Raw genomic sequence first — 25,149 nt, 5'->3', positions numbered from 1 at the left:
CATTGGATAATGGAACGGAGCAAGGAATTTCAGAAGAAAATCATCCTGTGCTTTATAGATTACAGCAAAGCTTTTGACTGTGTAGATCATGAAAAACTATGGAATGCTTTAAAAGAAATGGGGGTGCCACAGCATCTGATTGTTTTGATGCGCAATCTATACTCTGGACAAGAGGCTACTGTAAGGACAGAATGTGGAGAAACCAACTGGTTCCCAATCGGAAAGGGTGTGAGACAGGGGTGTATTTTATCACCCTGTTTGTTTAATCTATACGCAAAACATTTCATATGGAAAGCGGGATTGGACCAAGATGAAGGAGGTGTGAAAATTGGAGGGAGAAATATCAATAATTTAAGATATGCAGACGATACCATACTACTAGCAGAAACTAGTAATGATTTGAAATGAATGCTGTTGAAAGTGAAAGAGGAAAGCACAAAAGCAGGACTACAGCTGAACGTCAAAAAGTCTAAAGTAATGACAACAGAAGATTTATGTAACTTTAAAGTCAACAATGAGGACACTGAACTTGTCAAGGATTATCAATACCTTGGCACAGTCATTAACCAAAATGGAGACAGTAGTCAAGAAATCAGAAGAAGGCTAGGACTTGGAAGGGTAGTTATGAGAGAACTAGAAAAGCTCCTCAAATGCAAAGATATATCACTGAACACCCAAGTCAGAATCATTCAGACCATGGTATTCCCGATCTCTATGCATGGAAGTGAAAGTTGGACAGTGAAAAAAACAGGTAAGAGAAAAATCACCTATTTGAAATGTGGTGTTGCAGGAGAGCTTTGCGGATACTATGGACTGCGAAAAAGACAAATAATGGGGTGTTAGAACAAATTAAACCAGAACTATCACTAGAAGCTAAAATGATGAAACAGGTTATCATACTTTGAACACATAATGATTAGAAGACAGGATTCACTAGAAAAGACAATAATGCTGGGAAAAACAGAAGGGAGTAGAAAGGGAGAAGACCAAACAAGAGACAGATTGATTCCATAAAGCAAGCCACAGGCCTGATCTTACAAGATCTGACCAGGGTGGTTTATAACAAATGCTATTGGAGGTCGCCGATTCATAGGGTCGCCATAAGTAGTAAACCACTTGAAGGCACATAATACACACACACACACACATTTTATGACAAAATTAAGGATGTCAGTTGGATTTTATGGGCACATTTACTATTATCAAGCTATACTGAATGCTACACACTGAAATGGAATTATCCAGTTATCCAATTTTGACATTTATAACCAGAGGTGACTTCCAAAAAACACAAAACTCAAGTAGTCCAGCCCAAAATTTGGTTTGGCCTTTATTAGTGAGAATAAGTGCTCGTCCGGCATTGGTCAAGTCAAAACATGGATTGGCCATTTATCCAGAGAAACAACATGTTTGCCATGATGGAATGCTTTCTACCATCTTCGTTTGGTAGCCCAGCTACATCCCTATCTGGACGGTGATGACCTCACCTCTGTTGTTCATGCTCTGGTAACTTCTAGATTGGACTACTGCAATGCGCTCTACGTTGGGCTGCCCTTGAAGATAATCCGGAAACTACAGCTAGTCCAGAATGCAGCGGCCAGACTGTTGACACGGACCAGAAGGTCCGCTCATATAACACCTGTTCTGGCTCGTCTGCACTGGCTCCCTATTTGTTGCCGGGCTACATTCAAAGTGCTGGTTTTGACCTATAAAGCCTTACACGGCATGGGACCGCAATACCTGGTGGAACGCCTCTCCCAATATGAACCTACCCGTACACTGCGCTCAACATCTAAGGCCCTCCTCCGAGTGCCATCTCATCGAGAAGCTCGGAGGGTGGTGACTAGATCTAGGGCCTTTTCGGTGGTAGCCCCCGAATTGTGGAACAGTCTGTCCGATGAGGTGCGCCTGGCGCCGACGCTGCTATCCTTTCGGCGTCAGGTGAAAACCTTTTTATTCTCCCAGGCATTTTAAAGTGTATTTTAATCTGTTTTTAAAGTGTATTTTAACTGTACTTTTTATGTTGTATTATGATGCTGTTTGCTTTTTGTTGTTATTTGTTTGTTTTTGGTTTTTGACTTTATTGTGTTTATTGTAGTTATATATTGTGCTGTTTTTATCCCTTGTGTACACCGCCCAGAGAGCCGTCAGGCTTAGGGGGGTATAAAATAAATAAATGACTCATGGTGGCTCAGGGTGATGCTCTCACAGCGTCCTGTATACCAAATCTCTTTTGCAGCCTTCCACTAGACCAGTGCTGGGAAATTTCCAGCCCATGGGCCTAATCAGGCCTTGCACAGGTCCCAGTTTGGCTGGTGAGGCCATTCCCCACATCTCATACCTACCTGTCCCACCCATGCTGTCATACATAATGTCAGATGCGGGGCAGATATGGCTATGGTGGAACTGACTGTTGCTGACAAGGCATATTCACTGGGATCGGTTGCACTATGGAGTTGCCTGTCGAGAACACTCTAGTGCACCCAAGAGTGTTGGCTTTTTCCATTTGGAGGAAGCAGTTTGAATCAAAACCACTTCCCCCAGTCTTCAAATGGGCTCTCTATAACTGCTGGCTGAACCAACAAGGAAACAAGTCCCAACAAGACAAAAACATGATATAGAGAATTGGGAACAAAAAAAACCCTCTTAGTAACTGCCTTAAATAACTACATTGTACAAATACTTTATATTGAATCCAGAAACATTTTAACCTGTTTCTTGATTTCATATAAGTGTTTCCACGTTGTAGTTATTTAAGGCAGTTAGTAGGAGTTTTTGGGTTTCCAATATTTTTTATCACCTCCCAATAACTGCCAAACAGCTGATTGGCTGTTACAGTGACCTCCTTTGAACTTCAAAGGCACCTGTTATCCTACCCATCTGTCAAAGTTGGCCCATGGAGGATGGGAAAATTAGGGATCCAGCCCTGCACTCAACTATGGTGCAGTGCCCCCACCTCAATGGCAACCGCTGTTGCTGCTTCAGCACAGGAGTTGGGTGCAGCTCTCAGCGCTAGCTTAAGGAGGCATCAGCACAGGACTGAGCTCTTCGATTAATAAACAAACACAGTTCTCCAGAGTAAGCATACTGGAAATAAGTGGGATACACTATAAATCTTACGTGCACTGAAGGGTAAGCATACTCTGCAAGTTTTATATGGCTAAAAGTCTTACCGAAATCATATCCACCCATTCTCGTACATTAAGAAAACTTTTCTCACAGGTAACGTCATATAGCAGAAGTACGCCGTCTGCTCTTCTGAAGTAGGATTTAGCTATACTTCGGAACCTTTCAAGAGAAAGTTACATTAAAAACCACACTAGGTCTTCTGTTCTTATTTCTTTTTCTTCAATCTGATCTGCAGGCAAGTTCAATAAATTCAGTAGACCAGACCCAGAGACCCAAATCCATTTGCTGTGGAGGCAGAAAAAAAACTGGCTCTCGAGAAAAAGTGGGAGGTGTCTCCTAGTCCAATTACTGGCCAAGTCTCCTAATAAAAGAACGCCCCCCCCCGAAACAGAAAGCAGTGCATCCCAGTGCCTTGGCCACTGGATAGTGACAAGTAAGAAGAATTTGGGTTTAATACTATTAGCAGCAGCAGCAGCACTGACTTGGTGCAGGGTGAACAAATGTAAACATATTTTGAGGATTACTTCATTTGCAAAAATGAAGTATATTCTGTAATGATTAGGTATTAAATGTAATGGTAATATTCAAATGTCTTCATTCATTCTTGGCAGCCCAGGACCGGACTGGACTTTAAAGAGCCAGTGCTTTTAGTGGCTAACATTCTAGAAATATCCTAAAAACACATAGATAATAGAACTGAAGCTGTGTGAGGGTAATAGAGGTCCCCTAACAACTCTCAGCACCCTTAACAAACTACAGTTACCAGGACTCTTTGGAGAAGGTCATGACTCTTTGAGGTAGTATGATAAATGATGGGGCCTTAAATATTTATATACCTCTGCACTCGTCATACATGCGATCCATTCGGAGGCTTCTTTTCTTCTCTGAAACATGCCACCAGTAATGCTTTAGTGTAAATGTAAGGCTCTGAAATAATCTCCTATGCAGTACCAAATACTTTCTTAATATAATGTGAAAAAAACTTTGATAAAGACTACAGGATGCTGCCTCAAGGCCTTCAGCATCCAATACTGAAGGATTTCAACATAAATGTATTACAATATACTAAGGCGGCTTTCTGTACATAGCTTAAAAAAAATAGGAAATGGCAAACAAAGAAAAAGCAGATCTGCACACCTATAATAGATTATATTCATCTTATAGTAGGTTTTTTTCCAGAGTAGTACACAAGTGGAAAAATGCTTATGTAAAAGTTCAGATCTGCCTGCTAAATTAAACCAAATCCTAGTTCATTAGAGTTATCTACTAATCTATTTTTCATTAATATATTTCTACAATGTCCGTTTCCATAAAGAATGGATATCTTCAGCAATATTCATTGCATAGCGGCAAACTCAATCTTGTAGTTCTGTCCAACTGCATGTCAAGACTGAGGCTTATATTTTCATAAATCTGAGCTTCATTATTGCTTTGCTATGAGATATAAACCAAGATATGCGAAATGTATAGAACACTTGCACATTTCAAAATTCTTTAACTATATACAGCTATACTGTTATGGGATTGAGGGTTGAGATAGAGATAGAGTCCCCTTCCAGCCTCTGATTTGGAACCCTGTACCTGGAAGTGGGCTCTGCTGCAAAGAAATCTGCTCCACTGGTCAGACTAGTTTCTTTTGCTAATCTAATAGTTTAGCCAAGTCAGCCTGTCAGTTAATGGATTTATTGAATGGTTAATCTGTATATCTAAAAGGGAGCTATTGGAACTCTTTTCAGGGGAGAGGACTTCCTCCCCTCAATCTGGAACCAAAGAGAGGCTTGCACTTTTAGTCTAGTGGGGAGAGGCCTGCTCTCTGTACCATGGCTTTGGGGTGCCTCCCTACAAGCCTGATGGAAAAGGAATATCTATTGGATTGTTAATGTTTTGAACTCCCACCATCTTAAGCTCAGGTTGTGAATATGTGTAAATAAACCATATCTCAAGAAGACACCACAGTCTCCGCTGACCTTCTTTCCAAGGAAATCAAACCCTGGATAAGGCAGGAGCCCCTGAAAGTCTCACACCACTCAGAGATTTGGGCAGCACGCAATAATATTTAAAGTTTAATCTTGTTTTGAGTCCAAAGGCCAGATTCACCCATTGCTGGGTATTTTTTTTTTAAGATTAGGCCTCCCTCCACTTGTACTAGCCTTGTATCAATGAGTAGACAGACTAAATTTTATTGTGGAGTGGCATCTAGGCCATGCTGCACCATATGCTAGATCATGGGTGGGTAACCTATGGTACTTTGAACTACAATTTCCATCATCCCTAACCATTTGCCATTCTGGCTGGGGCTGATAGCAGTTGCAGTCCAACAACTTCTGAAGGGCCACAGGTTCCCCTCCCCTATGCTAGATTACTTTACAAGCAGCCATCTCTGCAGCAGTGGTCACACATAACACTAAACCAAAGTTTATTGCTACACCCATGAGTTGCAGCAAACAGCCCCCTCTACTCTACTCCTCCTATGTGTGTCAGAGGACTTCACTGGAGATTTGTTACACTTTCAGAGAATGCCCGTTTGAGGAATCCTGGCAAACAACAAACTTTGGTAAGTTTCAAGCTAGTTTCTATGCTAGGATTCCTAGTTCAGATGCTATGACAAGCCAACATTCTATGAAAGTTTAGCCAATCTCCAATGACGTCCTCCTCCTAGATGTGTGTGGGGGGGAGGGGAAGCATGTGATCCCAATAGTTTGTGTGGATTTGCTGCAGTTCATGCACACTAAACTATAGCTTCCCCTGCTAGGTGCCCACCAGCTGCTTTGGAATACAACTCCCATCACCCCCAGCCAGAATAGTCAATGGTTAGTGCTGATAGGAGTTGTACTTCAAATATCTGGAGAGCACCAGGTTGGAAAATGCTGGTTTAGAGTTATGTGTGAATAACCCTTGTTTCCATTCAGTTCTTGCAAACCACTACCACCACCCCCATTCTTCTATCTGCATGCAGGTCTCAGTAATTTCTGGAAGAAGGCATCCACGGAAGAGGGAGCTGGACAGGACTAACGTCAGGCATGACTGGGCCCTTGGGCACCTGTCTACCCCGGGCCTGTGGCGCCACAGTCCAACACACACACACCTGATACAGGCGGCATGAGGCTAATAAGCCTACCCATGCACCCCGCCTATTTCTTGCAGCTTGGGTGATGGCAGGCATGCATGCACAGCACGCACACTGATGGGAGAGGTAGGCGGGCGCGCAGGCAGGCTTATTGAAGTCCGTGCTGCCCGTATGAGGGGGTTGCCTGGGAGCTCCCGTGCCACGATCTGCAGCAGCGTTGGGTTGCAGGACCCAAAGCTGCTGTAGATTGGGGAATGAGAGCACCGCTCTCCCATCCTAAGGAGGGGCCCTTCAAGGGCCCCTCTGGGCTGCAGGGACCCTTAGCCAGGGCCCAACATCACCACCCTCTGGCACCAGGCCTAGAGCTGGAGATTCCTCCTTCCCACATTTGCCCATCCTATAGCCCAGGAACATGGCAAGGAGAATTCCCATTTTGCCAGACATTCTCACTCAGCCACACATAGACTAACTTTACTGGGAAGTTGTGCCTTTTTGCTCTGGCTGATACTGACTTCTTTTGCAGGGGCTACTCTTCCCAGAGCAGGAGACTATGAAATAGACAAAATCACATTTGGGGGGGGGAAATTCTGCACTCTAAAATTAGAATATGCTACGCAGGTTTGAAAACCCTATATAAGTTCATATGTTCCGAACAAACTGCTTTATAACACATACCCTAAAACACTGTCTCCATTGCCTTGGCAGTGTAGATCTAATTTTAATACAGGAAAGCTTGAATCCTATATATATATACGTTGGAGTAACTCTCACTGAACTCAGTAAAGATTACCTCTAGGTTGACACAAACAGGATTACACTGTACAGGTGTTTGTTTTTTCAAATTGCCCTTTGCAATATAGAGGCTTTGTTTTTATTAAAAATATATGCAGATAGACCCTACTAACCTCTCTTGTCCTGCTGTGTCCCACAGCTGTAGCACTGTAAGTTCCCCGTCAACAATGAGTCTCTTCATTTGAAAGTCAACTCCTAAAATAAATATACAAAATCCATTAGTGTTTTCAGGTGGCATGGATTAAAAAGTGCATTGCTGATGCAATTACAGGTGAATAAATGCAAGGTGCTTTCAGCACTGTTAATTTTAAGGGCCCCACCCATACACTTACTGTTTGACAGAAATGTAGTCTTCCAACTGCGACTCAGATGATATGCTCCATTAACAGACTGTAAGTGCATTTTTATCTTTACACAGGTAACTTGTTTTTTATAAGGTTCACGTGCACAGAATACCAATAACCAAATAAAAATACTGATGTATCAGTGAGGAAAGGCACAAGTGTACTCTTTTCGGCGCCTGCTCAAAACATCGTTGTTTAGGCTAGCCTATCCAGACATGTAGATGTTGACATTTTTAATCTTTTTAGTCTACTGTTAATTTTAATTACCTTTTAAATGTGATTAATTACTGGTTTGAACAGTTTTTACTGATAGTTTTAATACTTCTTATAAACTACTTGTTGTTGTTATGTGCCTCCAAGTCGACTACGACTTATGGCGACCCTATGAATCAGTGACCTCCAAGAGCATCTGTCACAGCGATTCCCAACGTAGGTGGTAGCACACCCCTGGGGGGCGTTACAGCCTTCCAGAGGGGCGTTGGCGTGACTACAAACTTTAGGGGGGCATTTGGGTTCATTAGGGGGGCGTTCACATTTGGCGGTCTGATGAGACAGTTGAAGCATTTAAGTTTAATTTTATTTAATACACAAATCATTAATTTTTAAACTGTTTTGTCCCCAGTTTGAATGTATTTAATAGTCTCAATTCATGGAAATAACACTATAAATAGTGTGTGCTCTTTAGTAAAGAAATTCTGAATAGCAGCCAGTGTCATATCAAGGAATGGGGATATTAGCCACGCCCCGGCACTAGGTAATGTTCTGATGCTGTCTTGGAGGATGTTGGAATCAATCACAAGAGAGTGTTTGATAAGCTGGGTGTATTGGTGGAGGGCACATTCTTCCAACAGATGAGTGCCGTGTGCAAACGGGTGAGGCAGACAGTCAGTTATTCGCTGGTTTTCTTCGGGAATGGGACACACTCGCTACCCATTGTTTCTGTGATGTTTAAATGACCTTGTTTAACAAAACAATGCCAGTAAACTGAATGAGTTTGTTGTTAAGTAACACAGTGTATTCTATTGGTTCATATTGTGTGGACTTAATTCGTTTTTGCTTATGTTTTTAGGATTTGTGAAATAAGAAACAACTCCAATATCTGCAATTTGTTTCTTGCGTGCAACTATGTATGCATATTAATAAATCATACTAAGAATTCAATGTGTAATCTAAGTGCAATAAAAAGGCATGATAAAAACGATCAGTAATAATAATTGAAAATACCTTTTATGCATTACTCATATTTTAAGGGAAGAATAGGAAGCATTGGCATATATTAATCTGAGGGGGGTGTTGGGCACAAAAAGATTTTGCAAAGGGGCATTGGGTCAAAAAAGGTTGGGTAACGCCGATCTGTCATGAACCACCCTGTTCAGATCTTGTAAGTTCAGGTGTGTCGCTTCCTTTATGGAATCAATCCATCGCTTGTTTGGCCTTCCTCTTTTTCTACTCCCTTCTGTTTTTCCAAGCATTATTGTCTTTTCTAATGAATCATGTCTTCTCAATATGTTCCAAAGTATGATAACCTCAGTTTCATCATTTTAGCGTCTAGTGACAGTTCTGGTTTAATTTGTTCTAACACCCAATTATTTGTCTTTTTCGCAGTCCATGGTATGCGCAAAGCTCTCCTCCAACACCACATTTCAAATGAGTTGATTTTTCTCTTATCCACTTTTTTCACTGTCCAACTTTCACATCCATACATAGAGATTGGAAATACCATGGTCTGAATGATCCTGACTTTGGTGTTCAGTGATATATCTGTGCATTTGAGGAGCTTTTCTAGTTCTCTCACAGCTGCCCTCCCCAATCCTAGCCATCTTCTGATTTCTTGTCTATTGTCTCCATTTTGATTAATGAGTGTGCCAAGGTATTGATAATCCTTGACAAGTCCAATGTCCTCATTGTTGACTTTAAAGTTACATAAATCTTCTGTTGTCATTACTTTAGTCTTTTTGACGTTCAGCTGTAGTCCTGCTTTTGTGCTTTCCTCTTGAACTTTCATCAGCATTCGTTTCAAATCATTACTGGCTTCTGCTAGTAGTATGGTATCGTCGCATATCTTAAATTACTAATATTCCTCCCTCCAATTTTCACACCTCCTTCATCTTGGTCCAATCCTGCTTTCCGTATGATATGTTCTGCATATATATTAAATAAATAGGGTGATAAAATACACCCATCTCACACCCTTTCCAATGGGGAACCAATCGGTTTCTCCATATTCTGTCCTTACAGTAGCCTCTTGCCCGGAGTATAGGTTGCGCATCAGGACAATCAGATGCTGTGGCACCCCCATTTCTTTTAAAGCATTCCATAGTTTTTCATGATCTACACAGTCAAAAGCTTTGCTGTAATCTATAAAGCACAGGATGATTTTCTTCTGAAATTCCTTGCTCCGTTCCATTATCCAATGTATGTTTGCAATATGATCTCTGGTGCCTCTTCCCTTTCTAAATCCAGCTTGGACGTCTGGCATTTCTCGCTCCATATATGGTAAGAGCCTTTGTTGTAGTATCTTGAGCATTACTTTACTTGCATGGGATATTAAGGCAATCGTTCGATAATTACTGCATTCCCTGGGATCCCCTTTCTTTGGAATTGGGATGTATATGGAACTCTTCCAGTCTGTGGGCCATTGTTTAGTTTTCCATATTTCTTGACAGATTTTTGTCAAAATCTGGACAGATTCAATCTCAGTAGCTTTCAGCAACTCTATGGGTATGCCATCTATTCCTGGTGATTTGTTTCTTCCAAGTATTTTAAGAGCAGCTTTCACCTCGCATTCTAAAATTTCTGGTTCTTCATCATACGGTTCCTCCGTGAATGAATCTGTCATCCTAGCATCTCTTTTATAGAGTTCTTCAGTGTATTGCTTCCATCTTCCTTTTATTTCATCTCGGTCAGTCAGTGTGTTTTCCTGTTGATTATTCCACATCCCTACTCTTAAATTTCCCTTTAATTTCTCTAATCTTTTGGAACAGGGCTCTTGTTCTACCCTTTTTGTTGTCCTCTTATATTTCTATACAGAAACTATTGTAATAGTTCTCTTTGTCCCTGCGTACTAGTCGCTGTATTGTTGCATTTAGGGTTCTGACTGTGTTTCTATCTCCTTTTGCTTTCCTTCTCTCTTTAACCATTTTAAGAGTTTCTTCAGTCATCCATTGCGGTCTTTCTTTTTAACTAGAGGTATAAGAACATAAGAAGAGCCTGCTGGATCAGGCCAGTGGCCCATCTAGTCCAGCATCCTGTTCTCACAGTGGCCAACCAGGTATTGTCTTTTCTTCCCTGATAATGTCTCTGACTTCATTCCATAGTTCTTCTGTGTCAACTAAGTTTAAAGCCTCAAACCTGTTCCTTATTTGATCTTTATATGCTTCTGGGACGTTATTTAAATTGTATTTTGGCATTATGATTGCTTTGTTGGTCTTCTTTAGTTTTACTCTGATTTTCAATACGACCAGCTCATGATCTGTACCACAGTCTGCTCCTGGTCTTGTTTTCGCAGAAAGTATGGAACTTCTCCATCTTCTACTACCAATTATATAATCAATTTGATTCCTATATTGACCATTTGGTGATGTCCACATGTACAGTCATTTTTTCAGTTGCTTCACAGAATTCAGTAAGTCTTTCTCCTGCTTCATTTCTGTCTCCTAGGCCCCATTTCCCCACAATTCCTAATTCTTCTGTTCCCTACTTTTGCATTACAATCCCTCATGATTATTAGCACATCTTATTTTGGTGTGTGATCAATTTCTTCCTGTACTTCTGTGTAAAATCTTTCCAATTCTTCTTCTTCTGCATTTGCCACTGGAGCATAGACTTGGATGATGGTTATGTTAATAGGTTTCCCGTTTAATCTCATTGATATAACTCGCTCAGACCTTGTGTTGTAGCTCCTAATTGCTCTTGCTACATCACTTCTCACTATTAAAGCAACCCCATTTCTTCTTAATTTCTCAGTTCCTGCATAAAATATTTTGTAGTTGCCTGATTGAAAATGTCCCATTCCCATCCATTTTAGTTCGCTCACACCAAGTATTGTAATGTTGATGCGTTCCATTTGCTTGACAATTTCTAACTTTCCCTGGTTCATGCGTCTCACATTCCATGTTCCTATTGTGTGTGTCGTACAACTCCGGACTCTTCTTTCGCATCTGTGCGCATCAGCCTCTGGGCTTCCTTTCGGCTTTGACCCAGCTGCGACATTAGTCACAGCGCTACTCGTACTTGTCCTTTGTTCTTCCCCAGTAGCTCGGTGAGTGCCTTCTGACCTGGGGGTCTCATTTTCCAGCACTATCTCGTGTTGCATTTTGGATACTCTGTTCATAGAGTTTTCATGGTAAGAGGTATTCAGAGGTGGTTTACCATTGCCTTCCTCTGAGTGTGGATGCATCTTAGCCTGGTGTTTCAGCTTTGACCATTCCGCCTTGGGTGCCTGTGATGTTCCTGTATTAATGTAAATATGGTAAGTGCTGTTTGTATAGAAGATACATGGTAAGTGGAATGAAAGAGGAGGGGGGAGTAGATGAGCAGGAGAATGCTAGATGATTGGCTGAGCGTTTGATTGGCTGAGAGTATAAATGGAAGAATGACAGTTGAATCTGGGAGGTGTTTTGGTGGGTTGTTTTGGAGGTGTTTGGAGGTGGCGAATGTGATTGGAGGTGTGTGGGTGTTAGTTGGTGGATGTTAGGAGAGTGTGGAGAAAGAGGGAATTGGAGTTCTAGTTAATGATAAGTCACAGGAATAGATGAAACCATATGCTTAAGTACCATTAGAAAAGTAATCTTGTTATTTCTGTTATTTAATAAATACTATTTTGGTTTACCGAAGGCCTGGTCCTTGGCTGGGGTTTCACAGACCAGAAGGGAGGGTAAGGTAATTACCAAGGCTGAAGGGCAACAGTAACAAATGGTGGCAGCGGTGAAGAGGAGAATAACAACATTACAAGTATCCAGAGCAACCCCGAGTTATATGAGTTATCTATATTGATACAAGGGGGTTGGGAACAGCATAAGCACGCAGTCACAAATGTAACCGGATAGAGAGAGACTCAGACAAGGTCTCTGGGAACATTGGTTATAGAACGTGACTGGTGGTGCTGCCTAGCAGGGGGATCTAGTGAGATCTGTGCTAGAGCGGAGAGAGAAACCATAAAAAAGGACAGTCCGGACTGGTGGAGTCCCTGGTGGTGCCTAGTGAAAGGCAGTAGCCACAAGCAGGTAGGAACCTGACAGGGAGAGCCAGGGAAGGGCGTCACAGTGCCCCTGCTAGGAGTCTAGCCTCGTGGTCTAGACTCCTGACGGCATTGCTCTCAGCTTCTTCAGCACTCTCAAACCCCCTCACCACGTTAAGGTGTGCATCCTAGAGGGGGTGTAAACTACTTAGGAGGTTTTATTACAATCAAGCAGTACATAAATGTCGTTAAATAAATAAAATTTATAAATGGTGGCTTTTCTCTTCATAACACCGGTAGCCACAGCGTTGAGAATGAGAAAGGGTTCATAAAGCCACTCTTCTTTCCCACTTTTTGTTCTGGCTAATGCTGAGCTATTTGCAAGCCTTCATTCCCCATTCCAACTATGGTGGCCTCAGGAGGTGGCTGCCTCCTTCATCACTGGAATTCTCCCTCTCCAGCTTCACTGCAGGGTGAGATGACCATACACTGGCTTTTTCTTTCATGATACAGGCAGGCATAAAGCCAACTAGATACACTCTTTATATGTAGCAGGTAGCTACGGATCTTGTTTGTTCTTAACAGGTACGAGGGAGCCCATCATATGAAGCAGGCAGCTTGTTTTTCCTTCACTAATTGCAGGCCAATTTTCAGAGAGCCCAATTTTCACTGTAACGGAGGGGGGCTTATTTATTCACCACCCAACATGATCAGAATGCAGATTGCCCCTGCCACATGGCTAGAGGCCTTACAAAAAAGTCCCCGCTGGTGTCAGTGGGGACTTTTTTTCCTAAGGTCCCTGGCTATTTAGGAATGGGATCTCCATTCAGATCCCTGTGAGGGGAGTGAACAAAAAAGTTGCCCTTCCTGACAGACTGCCTTTATAGTTCAAACTGGGCTTCCCATGCCTGCAATTAGCTAAGAAAAGATGAGATACACAGCTACCTGCTACTTATTAAGTCCTGTGGCTCTTGGGAGCAGAACACCCCCACTGTTACTTACGCAGTAAAAGGAAACCCCACAATTTACACACAAGCATTCTCCAAAAGCAACACCTTATCATTCCAGAGCCTGTCGCTACTAAGGTAACTGTTGACACCCTGAAAGGGAAAGAACAGGGAACATACCTAGAGTTGCACTGGTGTTTCCTCGAAATTCATTCTTGCAAAGCCTCATAAGAAAGCTAGATTTTCCAACAGCTGCATCCCCAGCAAGAACTATCTTGTAAGCCTTCTCTGAACTTGGGTATCTGGAGCTACAGTCTGCGGAGTCTGACTAAATGTAAACAAACATAAACCAAATTGATGTTCTTGAAGGAACACTAACCTCCTCTAGACTAACCAACAATGTCAATCATAAAAACAGGTTTATCAATGGCTATTAGCCAAATTAGCTAAATGGACCCTTCAGGGTCAGAGGCAGCGTTCCTTTGATACTAACTCCTAAAGAGCAAACAGGATAGGATAGCTGCTGGTTTGTTTATTTAAACAGTTATACCCATCTTCCTCAAAGTTTACAATAAAACTAAGTCCACCCAGACAATCAGTGACAAAAAATTATGAGCTCAGTGGATAAGCAAGCATAAACATACAAATCTAGCAAACCTTCCAGCTATGGTCCCACATTAAAAGCCAAAGTGGAAGTTAAACTTTAAATATCCTTTTTTAAATACCCAAGAGATGGATACAACCTGTTGGAAGCTAATTCCACAGTGTCAGGGCCACAGCCAAAAAGAAAAAGAAGAAAAGACCTGACTGATTATTGTTACCTTCATGTCCTGCTTAGGGGCATCTTAGAAGGATCCGGTTGGCCACCATTGGAAACGGAGTGCTGGATTTGATAGGCCTGGGTCTGATCCAACCAGACTCTTCTTATGGCCCAAAGCAGGGCTGCAAACATGGTGGGCACTACACTGGCAGCCCCTGTTCTAAAATGGGGAAAGCCCATAGCTCAGTGGGAAAACTTCTGCTTTGCATGCAGAAGGACCAAGGTTCCAACTCTGGCATCTCCAGGCAGGGCTGGGAAAGACTCCTGTTTGAAACCCTGGAGAGGCTGCCAGGCAGAACAAATAATCCTCAGCCAGACAGGCCACTGCCTGGACTCCATATAAAGCAGTTTCCTATTTTCCTATGTACTTAAAATATGATCACAACAATATAAAAATAAAAATAATGAAAACCAAGGATTAAACTGAGGGGGAGGGTGTCTTAATTTCCTAAATCTATTTCAATTAGCTTCCACCCCAAAGGACTGGCTCAGGTTTTTCACATTCAAGGATCACATTTCAGCATAAGCTGGACAAGTGTAATATATTTACCAATTATAGTTTGATGTTCATCATCGCTTTGAGGGAACAATGACAACTATGATTATCACCTAGTTATGACAACTACATAATATTTGCTATATCACATCAGGAGCCTCTTCCCAGCATTATTTCAATGGGTTTCAGTGTGCTTAACTCTTGGTTAGAAAATGGTCTATGGACTCAATCAAAGGAACCACATGCCTATTTCCATAGGCCCAGTGGAGCTTTGGACTTGTTTTCCTCAAACAGCTGCCCCTCATGCCACATGGCAAAAGTCTTTAGACAGTGAAAGGACAGTCAAAAGAAGTTCCAAACAGGGTGAGTGGGAGGAAATCTGCAACTGTAAAAAGAAAAAACTGGTGTACAGGGATGGGGAACCTCCAGCCCAGGGGCCAAATGCAGCCATCTTTAACTGGCCCTTGGAACTCTCCCCAGGCCACACCCCGAGCTGACCCTGCTTTGCACCCTGAGTTTTTTGCCTGGCTGGAATATGTTCTTGAATTCTCGCTTGTCTGGATGGAGGGTACAGAGGGGTTTGTGAGCATGTGTAGAAACTAGCCAAGCATACAAAGGTAACATTTAAACTGGTTGCCCTGCCCACTTTTGCCACTGGCCCCACCCACCAGCAGCAAGTGGTCTACTGGAGGCTGCCCAGAAGGGAAGGCAGTTCTTGGGCTGAAAAAGGTTCTCTGCCCCAGGTCTAAAGTTGGATCTCAGCCAATATGGCTTTCCGCTGAAATGGTCCGAGTTGAGTACCTGTGGAGAGATGACAGGAATACATTTTCTTGTTGATGCTCCAGAACTGCTTCGACTGACTGGGTGAGTGGGCTTCCAGTCCAATACCATACTGACGTCATCAGGACTATATACCTCTTCATCTCTGATATCTGGGACCTGCACAGACCAGCCAATGTTACCAATCTCCACAATAACCTCCAATCAGCCTCAGGAAGGGGAGAGGCTGATCAAAGCAAAGAGATAAAATATTAGCAGAGCAGGGAGGGCTACAAGGAATATTTTGCTTCCCACCCTCTGATGTCCATGGATTCCAGATCACAAACAGGGATTCCTGCTCAGACATCCATATTCAATGCATGGACATGGGGGGAGGAACAGTGCTAGAAAGTTACGTGATATCAGGGGTAGGGCCATAACCCCCACTGCTATGTACACAGCATTCTTCAAACATATAACTCATGAAGGGGTCTTGTGTAATCGCTGAGAAGCGCTAAATCAATCTTGATTTTTAAACATAAAAAATTGTGAAACACAACAGCTTCCCAATTTTTGTAATAGGGTTGCTTGTGCCTTTCCACAGGTGGCTACCTTTTCTCTCTCATAGGTGGCCTTGAGCGTAGCTCACCACTATCCCAAACAGTATCTTCTTTGTGGAAAAATACACATTTCATTCACAACAGATTAGAAAAACAAAACAGATCTTTTCAAAAACCAGAATGAACAACCAGAAATGTGTGTCTACACATTCCACTAAAAAAAACCCCAGAGATACTTTATTTCAAAGGATTGTTTTTCCTTTGAGTTTGTGTTCACAGTAATTACAACCATTTTACTTGTTGCTTATACGAAATGGTCAGCCTCATTCTACAGGTAGCAGGCAGTAATTTTGCCTCTGAACACTTTTTAAAATGTGGTTAAGTCTGGAGCTTACATCTGTATCAGAAGCGTCGCCTGTAAAGCTTTCCTGCAGACACTGTGACCTTTGAGAAATCCTGTGATGCTTAGATTCCACTTCCGAATCATATTCATTTGAGTCTCTCAAGGTAGACAAGCCACTGTCAAAGCAGCTTTCTGGCAGACTGTCAACCTCACAGTTTATCCTCTGCATAGGATCACAAAGTGCCAGAGAGTCATAGTCTTCATCCATATAGGACGAATGGGGTGACCTGAGTAGGAAAAAAGAATCAACAAAAAATTGGTTGCCAACATTTTTTAATTTACAGCCAAATAATATCCACATGCCTGAGAGCCACAGGATGCACTTTGCATCCCATTCTTTCTTCCTCTCCAGAATAGCCCCAATTGCAGCTCCTGTTTCCATTTCTTCCACACATCCCCACCAATGCAGTATCATGCCAGGCCACTGTTTTGGCTTCTCTCCCTCAGCTACCACCACCAGCTTCTTTTCCTTTCCTCATTTCCCCCTTACTTCCAATGGATGGTCAAGAAAAGGGAAAGGGACAGGTAGGAAGAATAAGTGTCTGCTATGCATGGCCACATGAGAGATCTTCTTATTTTTCTATTTCTTTGAAGTATCCAGAAGCTGCATTTGACCTATCCCAGAAACAGTACTTTGCATATTGGCCATGAGGCGTGAGGGAGAGGGGATGCCCATTTCTGATAAAATGAACTTCATAATTTAAATCTGGGGTAATTAGGTGCATACTGCCTACTAACTTTAATTTATTTTAATAAAAAGCCCATCCAAATTCAAGGTCTAAAGCACATGGTCAATCATCTTCTAAATTTTAATGTTTCCAAATTTCCTGAGATACACTTAATTCAAGGAACCTTTGCGATGCCAACCCCAAGTTTGCAAAATTATTCCTTGGGGTAGAAAAGCCAGGTATCTCTTCGAGAGCAGTTAGTGCAGGAAAAGTGTTAACTTTGCTCAGGATGAAATCCAAGATAGCTGTTCCTTACAGTCAGCTGGCAAAACAATGTCCCTTGTTGTTAGGACAACATTAGCTCCACTAGAGAGCAGCATGGAGTAGGCGGCCAATCAGTGCATCCAGATCTACTAACAGTAGGTTAGTGATTGAGTTTATGCTCTTTACTTGTCCCAGAAAGGCATTAAGCATTACCAGTCCTTCTAGATTTAAATAGGGTGAGCTACAAAAATTAGTGGTTTCCTTCCACCCAACGGGGAGGGAGGGGGGGGGGAGAGAGAGAGAGAGAGAGAGAGAGAGAGAGAGAGAGAGAGAGAGAGAGAAACTGATGTAGAGGGAAGCAGCGTAACTATAACTTTGTCCCAGCTATCATGCTTTCCTAGTAATTGAACCCTATACAATAGTACATCCTTTTTAGACAGTTCAGAAATACTAGCCTACAGTATATCCTTTATTTTTCAAATCTTATAATTTAAAGTAACAATTGTATCAGTTCTACCTGTCATAGCGTGGATGTTGAGGAGACTGGCCACCACTGCATTTAGGACTGCTTCGGGAGAGCGTGTTCCCTGGGGAAGTATTTGTCAGACGCTGAAAAACATGCATGAAGAAAGCTGTTCAGAACACTACAGAAATACCTGGTTTACAAAATGCTCTTTATTTAACCAACTGTATTTCTGATTCCAGACATTTCTTTATTTTGGAAGGCTGAAAGCTAAAGGGTGGGATTCAGTGTTGCACAAGGAGAGCAACACCCTTAACCACCCAGAGCAGATTCTGAGGTCCTGCAGAGGGCTGCAGGGGAGGAGAAAAGAAGGTCGAGTCCTGTTGCACAAGCAGAAGTCTGTTCTAGTTGTGCCTGGACAGAATTGGATACAACCCAAGGTGAGTGCTACGCTATCTGTGAACAGCATGAAGCCCTTTTCTGTGGTCCAATGGGGGGGGAATGATATTAGAAAGATATGCTTCACTCAGTAATTTGTTTTTTTTAAACTGTCCATCTATTTTTGCCTTATGTAATTGAAATAACAACTTCATCTCTATGGAGAGAGATACAAGGACTTTAGTTATGTAGAGGCACAAAATCTACTCTCTGGCTGCAACCCAAATCCTACTGAACTATGTGGGGCTTGCTTCTGAGTCAAGATGCAATGGACCACACTGTCAGTTATTCTGGCATCAAACCAGAATGACCATATTAGTTCCATGACTATCTTACAACTTATATTGGTATAGCCAAGAACAAATATTTATATTATGACATCATTATTTAAACATATTGCTTATGCAAAGTTGCTGCCTACCAGCGATCTGTTGTACATGCTCCAGCTATTCTCTAATGTGCTTCTTAAGCCATCGTTGCTGTCATGAAGTTTCCTGTTGGCTGACCTATTAAACAAGCCAGGGCAAACAAAATTATTCACATTCAGAAGAGATTAGGAATAGCATTTACAGTCTTAATCAGCTGACATTTTGAAACCCAGCAGAAAGAAGGGCATTTCATGGGGTGCCCTTGCCTTTAGTGAAAGTGATGTGACATGATGATTCAGTATAAATCTCTTCAATCAAGAAGAATAAGAAATAATATTAACACAGCATTCCATTTAGACTCTTACACATTTGGGGGCATAACTGACCCCAAAGCTGAGGGTGGCATTCCCCCATCCACCCATATACCACTTCATGCTCCTTATCTGTTCCTACAATGAGGGGTTGATTGTTCTGTGGTTTTTCAGAGGTCTACCTGGTTCATTTTAACTTTAAAGGGTCCCTAGAAAGGTGCTAGGCCAGTAAGATCCCAATTACAGTGAATGAAGGAGGGGAATTAAACAATCTATGGTATTGTTGTATAAGACTTATTTCTACGGCGACGTGCATAGGACTGTGATGTGCATGACACCAAAATGGGGGAAACACATACACCATAAAAGCTACTTGGTGTTGATGCAGCAGCTGATATAAAGGGTTTTAACCGGTCAGCATTTAAAAAAAAATCACATCTCAAGCATGTTTTAAGTTGAAGGCAAAGGGACATGAATAAGATATTGAGAGTCTGAGAGACCTCACAGGTATATCAACAGATTCTAGATGCCATCCTTGTTGAATCATATCCCTATACTAACAGAAAAATCCTGCATACAATTTCATATTTTTCACATTTCATTCAAGTCAATTGTCAAACTTCTCTTTGTTTATAAAATATATATGTGACTTAAGTGAAGTCTACTTGCCCCAAAAGTGTTTAAAAAGAAGAGTGGCATAATTAAAAATACTAAAAATCCTTCCTTTTTATTTATTTTAGGCTTGGAGAAGTGAAAAAGTATGTCCCTTACCCTGTTAACTTTATTGCTACCAAGGCCTAGTCTACACATGCAGCAGAATGAGGTGGTACGAGATGTTTATGAGTTCTGAGGTGGCAGAATGGACAGCCTCATTTCAGATTGCAAGTGTGGAAAGCCACATTTTTACCCACCCACCCCTGATATTTTTCAAAACTTGCACTGCAATATAAAAACTAACACAGCAAGGAATGGGCTGCAACAGAACCTCTCTCCCCAATGTGCTAGTTTTGTTTTTATTATTATTGTTCAGATGTATAAACTGCTTCACAGCCTGAGGCTACTGAAGCAGTGTAGAACCAGATAAAATAAAAAGAACTCTAAAGGTAATTAGACCATTTCTACAGATATTCCATAAACTGACTGGGTCACACTTCAGGGAAAGCCTTCTTAAACAAAAACATCTTCAGTAGTCACCTAAACATCAAGACACTAGCCACCTGTCTTATTGCATCTGGTAACTGATTCCAAAGGGGTAGAGATACATCACTCAAATATAGGAGCAGGCTCAGGCTGCGTACTCATTCCTTCAGAGGGAGTGAACTCCATCCAAAAGAGGTAACTGACTTATCTCCCAGACCTGGGAACTACTCACTCACAAGGTTTCTGTCTTACCTGGGTTTAAACTCAGTTTATTGGCCCTCATCTAGCCTACCACTGTGTCCAGGGCCTGCACAGCCAGTCCCGATTCAGATGCTACAGGGGATAAAAGCAGAGCTGTGTCTCATCAGCATACTGACGATATTTTGTTCCAAATCCCTAATGACTGCTCCCAACAGTTTCATATAGATGTTAAAGAGCGCTGGGGACAAAACAGTTTCCTGAGGCACCCCATAACATAAATGCCAGTGGGCTGAAGAGCATTCCCCCTGTAACACTTTCTGGACCTGAGCCTTCAGGAACAGTGCCTGTGAAACTATGGTGAACAGTGTCCCCTAGAATACCATGGTCGATGCTGAAAAAAGCTGCAGAGATAGAGAAGGAGAAGCAAAGTTGCACTCCCCTTGTCCCTCTCCCAACAAAGGTCATCCATCAGGGAGAGCAAGGCCAATGTGGTCCTGAAATCTGGTCTGAACCCAGAATGAAATGGGTCTAGATAATCAGTTTTATCCGAGAATGCCTGCAAATGTTCCATCATGACCCTCTCAATCACTTTCCCAAGAAATGGTGCATTATTAACTGGTTGATAACTACTGCAGACTAGTGGGTCCAGGGTGGGCATTTTTAGAAGCCAGGGCACCACTGCCTCCTTCAAACCAGCAGGCACCACTTCATTGCATAACAACATGTTCACCACACTATGGATCCACCCAACCACACCCTGATGGATAGATTTTATTAACCTGGAGGGGCAGGGATCAGGAGAGCATGTGGTTAGAGGCATAGCTGCAAGCACTTCATCAATGTCCTCAGGCCATACCAACTAATATTTATCTTATAAAACCCGACCAGATGTGGCAATGGACACATCACAAGGTTCTGCACCAACAATTATGTCAATATTTTTATGAAGCCAAATGACTTTACTCTCAAAGTATCTCAAAAATTTGTCACAGTGGGCCTTCAAAGTGTCCAGGGAAACTCTGGCAAAGACCAGTAACCTCCACCATTCTGGATGACTAATAGAAGATCCAATGGAGTCTGAAGTAGGCCTTCTTCTCCACCTTCACTGCCACAGGTAGGCACAATTATTATGTGCTCTGATTTTTGCCACTTGTACTCTTTGACCAGTTTGTTTCATCACTCGCATGTTCCTGGTGTACCAAAGAGTAAAGCAACCCCCGCAGTAACAAAGAGGACATTCAGGAGTGATTGTGCCGATGACACATATTATCTCTCAATTCCAGAGAGACAGACGAGGGCCTCGACAGGATCACCGGCTCTCTCCACTAGAAAATTTTCCAGAGCATTCAGAAATCTATCAGGTTCCAAAAGTCTCCAAGGGCAGACATTCCTAACTGGTCCCCACCCCTGCAGAGAGGAATTGGCACAATAAATCCAAACTTCACCAGGAAGTGGTCTGACCATGACAATGGCATAATTTTAAACCACCGTCAGACCACTCATCAATCCATCAGGAGCAAAGACTAAACCTAGGTTATGTTCGTCTTTGTGCATCAGGCCAATGACAACCAAAGACTGCCACAGTGGTTGTCATGAGGGCATGAAGTCCCAGGTTGCTCCTCAAGCAGCCTCATTATGAACTTAAGAGTCATCAAGAACAATAGTCCTTGGCTTCTCCAACACCACATCTGAGACCATCTCAGCCAGCTCAGTTGGAGGCTGATGAGCAGCAGAGTGGATGGTACATTAGCAGCATCCCCCATGTCTCTCTAGCCCAAGGACAGATGCAGGCCCTCCAGTCTCTCCCAATACAGTTTTCTGGTGATGGACAGAGAAGCTGGCACATAGCAGAAAATTTTTAAAAATGGCATCCCCCACCTGTAGCCACAACTGGAACAGTCCAGTTGATGACTTCAGGATTCTACCACCTCTTTTTACAGAATGCATAGGAGATCAGGCCTAAGTTCCTTACTGAAACATACTAGTTCGTATGGCCAGCACTATTTATGGGAGGGATGTGAACCAAAGCTACATTGCTACAAGGTGCTATGAGCCTTATCAGACACTATCTAAACAAACAAATGCATGAATACAATGCAATGAATGAATAAAATGCACTGGATCAGGATCTATCTACATCTGGGTAGATTGGAAGGAAGCATCCACTGAAAGATGATCTGCCTTGAGTTCTACAATGGAATAAAGGCAGGACATAAATGTAAGAAACTAAGTAACTAATTAGCTAAAAGGTTTCTTGAGATGTGAATGAACAGCCTTGAAGTAATACAGTCCAATGGCTTAACCATCTGGCCATAATATTTCATATATCAGATGGTGGACTTAAATGCAAGTTAGGGCACTAGCAAAACCTTTCACTGCAAAGGTAAAATATATCTGCTTTTCTTTTTTATTTGAGCTGCCCAAGTGTTAATTATTGAAGTTCATAAATAAAAAAATGAATTATTAGCAGCTTACTGTAGAATCTCTATCTGTCTTTCCAGACTATCTCTGTCTTCAGTGTACTCTCTGATCATTTCTAGGTCTCTACAAAACAAAATTAACAATTATTTTTATTTACTGACATGAATAAACACAAGTAACTAAAGAACCCATTTTCTGCAGATATAACTACTAAACCCTCTTACCTTTCTGAACTCAAACTATGATCTACAATATCACTTTTCAAAGCATCTAACTCGCTCTGAAGGAAAGCTATATTTGTCTGTGCTTCCAGCAGTTCTTTTTTAAGTTGTTGGTTTTCCTGAAAACAAAACAAGATGAAGAATCACTTTTTTTATATAATGCTCATACAAAAAGACCTACAAATAAAAATATTAAAGGCTATTAACTATGAAATGGTAATACAGAAACACCTGATCTGCAAAATCCAAAACAGCCATGCATTTAGCATCCGTATATACCTAAAGGTCAGTCTACGTGTTATAGCCCCACATGGAGTTTGCTACAAACAGCATCTGTGTAGTGCAGGAATTGCCAGTGTGCCACCTGTAGGTGCAGACGTCCCCAGAGAACTCTCCTCTGCTGTGCATTCTACTGTGGCGAACAGAATAGGCTGCAGATGTGTGCGTGGTGCCCAGGACAGGTTTTCCAGTGTACCAACGTGCCCCAAAAGGTTGACAGCTCCTGGTGCAGTGACTTTACACATTGCTACTTGCACACAAGAGAGTCTCCAGTAATTGCTCGAGGTTCCTGTGTCAGCTAGTGGTGGCGGTGGTAGCTGGGAGACTTCAGGAAACGAAATGAAATGAGACTTCATGGTATGTCACAGTAAACAATTAAGTTTGCAATATGAAGTAGCGTCTACACAGAAGTTACTTTAGCCAGCCTAGTTATTATAAACCAATCCTTACTTAAAGAATTTGAGGGATTATTTGTTCAAGAACTGGATCTATTTGTTAAAGAACTGGATATCTTGCTCAAAGGTATCTCCAGTGAAGTAGTAAGAGAAAGTTCTCCTTACATTGAACAGCCAGAGTCCAATAATATTGTTCTCCATCGTTAATATGTGCAAATGACACCTAAGCATGCTTATACCCAACTTCAACAGTATAATTTCTTCTCTCTCTGAAATGCTAGTCATTGTTCTATACAGCCTTGACAATTTTCAAGAAAATGCCATCACCCAGCAAGCTACTTAAATATGACAAGCGGTAAAGATACCAATCATATTGGAACATGACATGCTGAATGACCACCTCAAGTAAGGACATTATAATGCTGCTCATACCAAGGTCAGATCATGTATCCTGTTCTTTAATGCCACCAAATCTTCTTTGTGATGAATGTTTTTAGATTGTTCTTCCAGCTGAAACAGTAAAGAAAGCATCATTGCTATAACAAAATACTTTTGATGGATTCATTAGAGAGCCTGGAGTTCAGTGGAAAGATCAAGCTATACATGAAAGGACAGTGGGTGTTCTGAATTTTGAGTACAGCCTTGAAAATAAGACAGAAGTTACTATCAAGAAAAAAGCTCCTTGCCTGTTTACCTCCTCTTAACAATGTTAGCCATTTGTGGAACACAGGAAGCTGCCTTGTACCGAGTCGAACCATTTGTCCACTAGCTCAGTATTGTCTACTCTGACTGGCAGCAGCTTTCTAGGGTTTCAGATAGAGAACTTGCCCAGCCCTGCCTGGAGATGCCTGGAGATGCCTGACACTGAACTTGCAATCTTCTGCGTACAAAGCAGATACTCTACTACTGAGCTATGGTCCTTTCCCTTGCATTTTTAGGTTAGTGGCGTGCCAATAAGCCCCAAAGGCAAAGTACCAACTGCTTCCCAATTTATAAAACAAAGTCTCCCTATCTTAGCAACTAAACAGGATTCATGCTCATCACAAGCAATAGGTGGGTGGCTATTTACAAGTCTGCTTGAGTAGCTGTAAGATTAATAATTTTATATATTTGTTTAGGTAATACGAAACAATGATTCTCAAAAGGATTTTCCCCCAACTCACTGCCATAGATACCATGTTTAGTGAATACCCTAATGAGACTTTACATCATTAAAGAGGCTTTCCTATATCAACATGTGTAGCCCCTATAGAAAGCAACTGGTTCCTTCCTTTCTGAGGAAGAATCACCTTACAATGCTTCAGGAAGCCCCATTCCATCATCTCATGGACTTCAGTCTTACAGTTCAAAAAATTCCAGCAAGATGAAACTCCAGTCTCATTCTCTGAAGCGTGATATGTTCTTAATTACTTTAAAGACCACAGTGAATGTGTCAGAAGGTCATGTTCTAATGGATTATTCACAAACATTAAGGCATAAAAAGT

At 41.9% G+C, this 25,149-nt stretch overlaps 1 protein-coding gene across 2 annotated transcripts in view; it reads right to left on the bottom strand.

The window, feature by feature from the left end:
• The window catches only part of RASEF (RAS and EF-hand domain containing), a 55,997-nt gene that overhangs the window by 8,142 nt on the left and 22,706 nt on the right, over positions 1-25,149 (bottom strand). For both annotated transcript variants that reach the window (XM_061627228.1, XM_061627237.1), the window contains exons 5-14: positions 24,098-24,175; positions 22,995-23,110; positions 22,825-22,893; positions 18,751-18,835; positions 17,946-18,037; positions 16,489-16,723; positions 15,576-15,713; positions 13,639-13,786; positions 7,102-7,183; positions 3,174-3,288 (exon numbers count right to left, since the gene is read on the bottom strand). In XM_061627228.1, coding sequence (XP_061483212.1) covers positions 3,174-3,288; positions 7,102-7,183; positions 13,639-13,786; positions 15,576-15,713; positions 16,489-16,723; positions 17,946-18,037; positions 18,751-18,835; positions 22,825-22,893; positions 22,995-23,110; positions 24,098-24,175 — 1,158 coding nt within the window. The remainder of the gene's footprint in view (positions 1-3,173; positions 3,289-7,101; positions 7,184-13,638; positions 13,787-15,575; positions 15,714-16,488; positions 16,724-17,945; positions 18,038-18,750; positions 18,836-22,824; positions 22,894-22,994; positions 23,111-24,097; positions 24,176-25,149) is intronic.

This window comes from Rhineura floridana, chromosome 1 (assembly GCF_030035675.1).
Source record: "Rhineura floridana isolate rRhiFlo1 chromosome 1, rRhiFlo1.hap2, whole genome shotgun sequence".
Lineage (NCBI taxonomy): Eukaryota > Metazoa > Chordata > Lepidosauria > Squamata > Rhineuridae > Rhineura > Rhineura floridana.
This window is presented reverse-complemented; position numbering and strand designations above follow the sequence as displayed.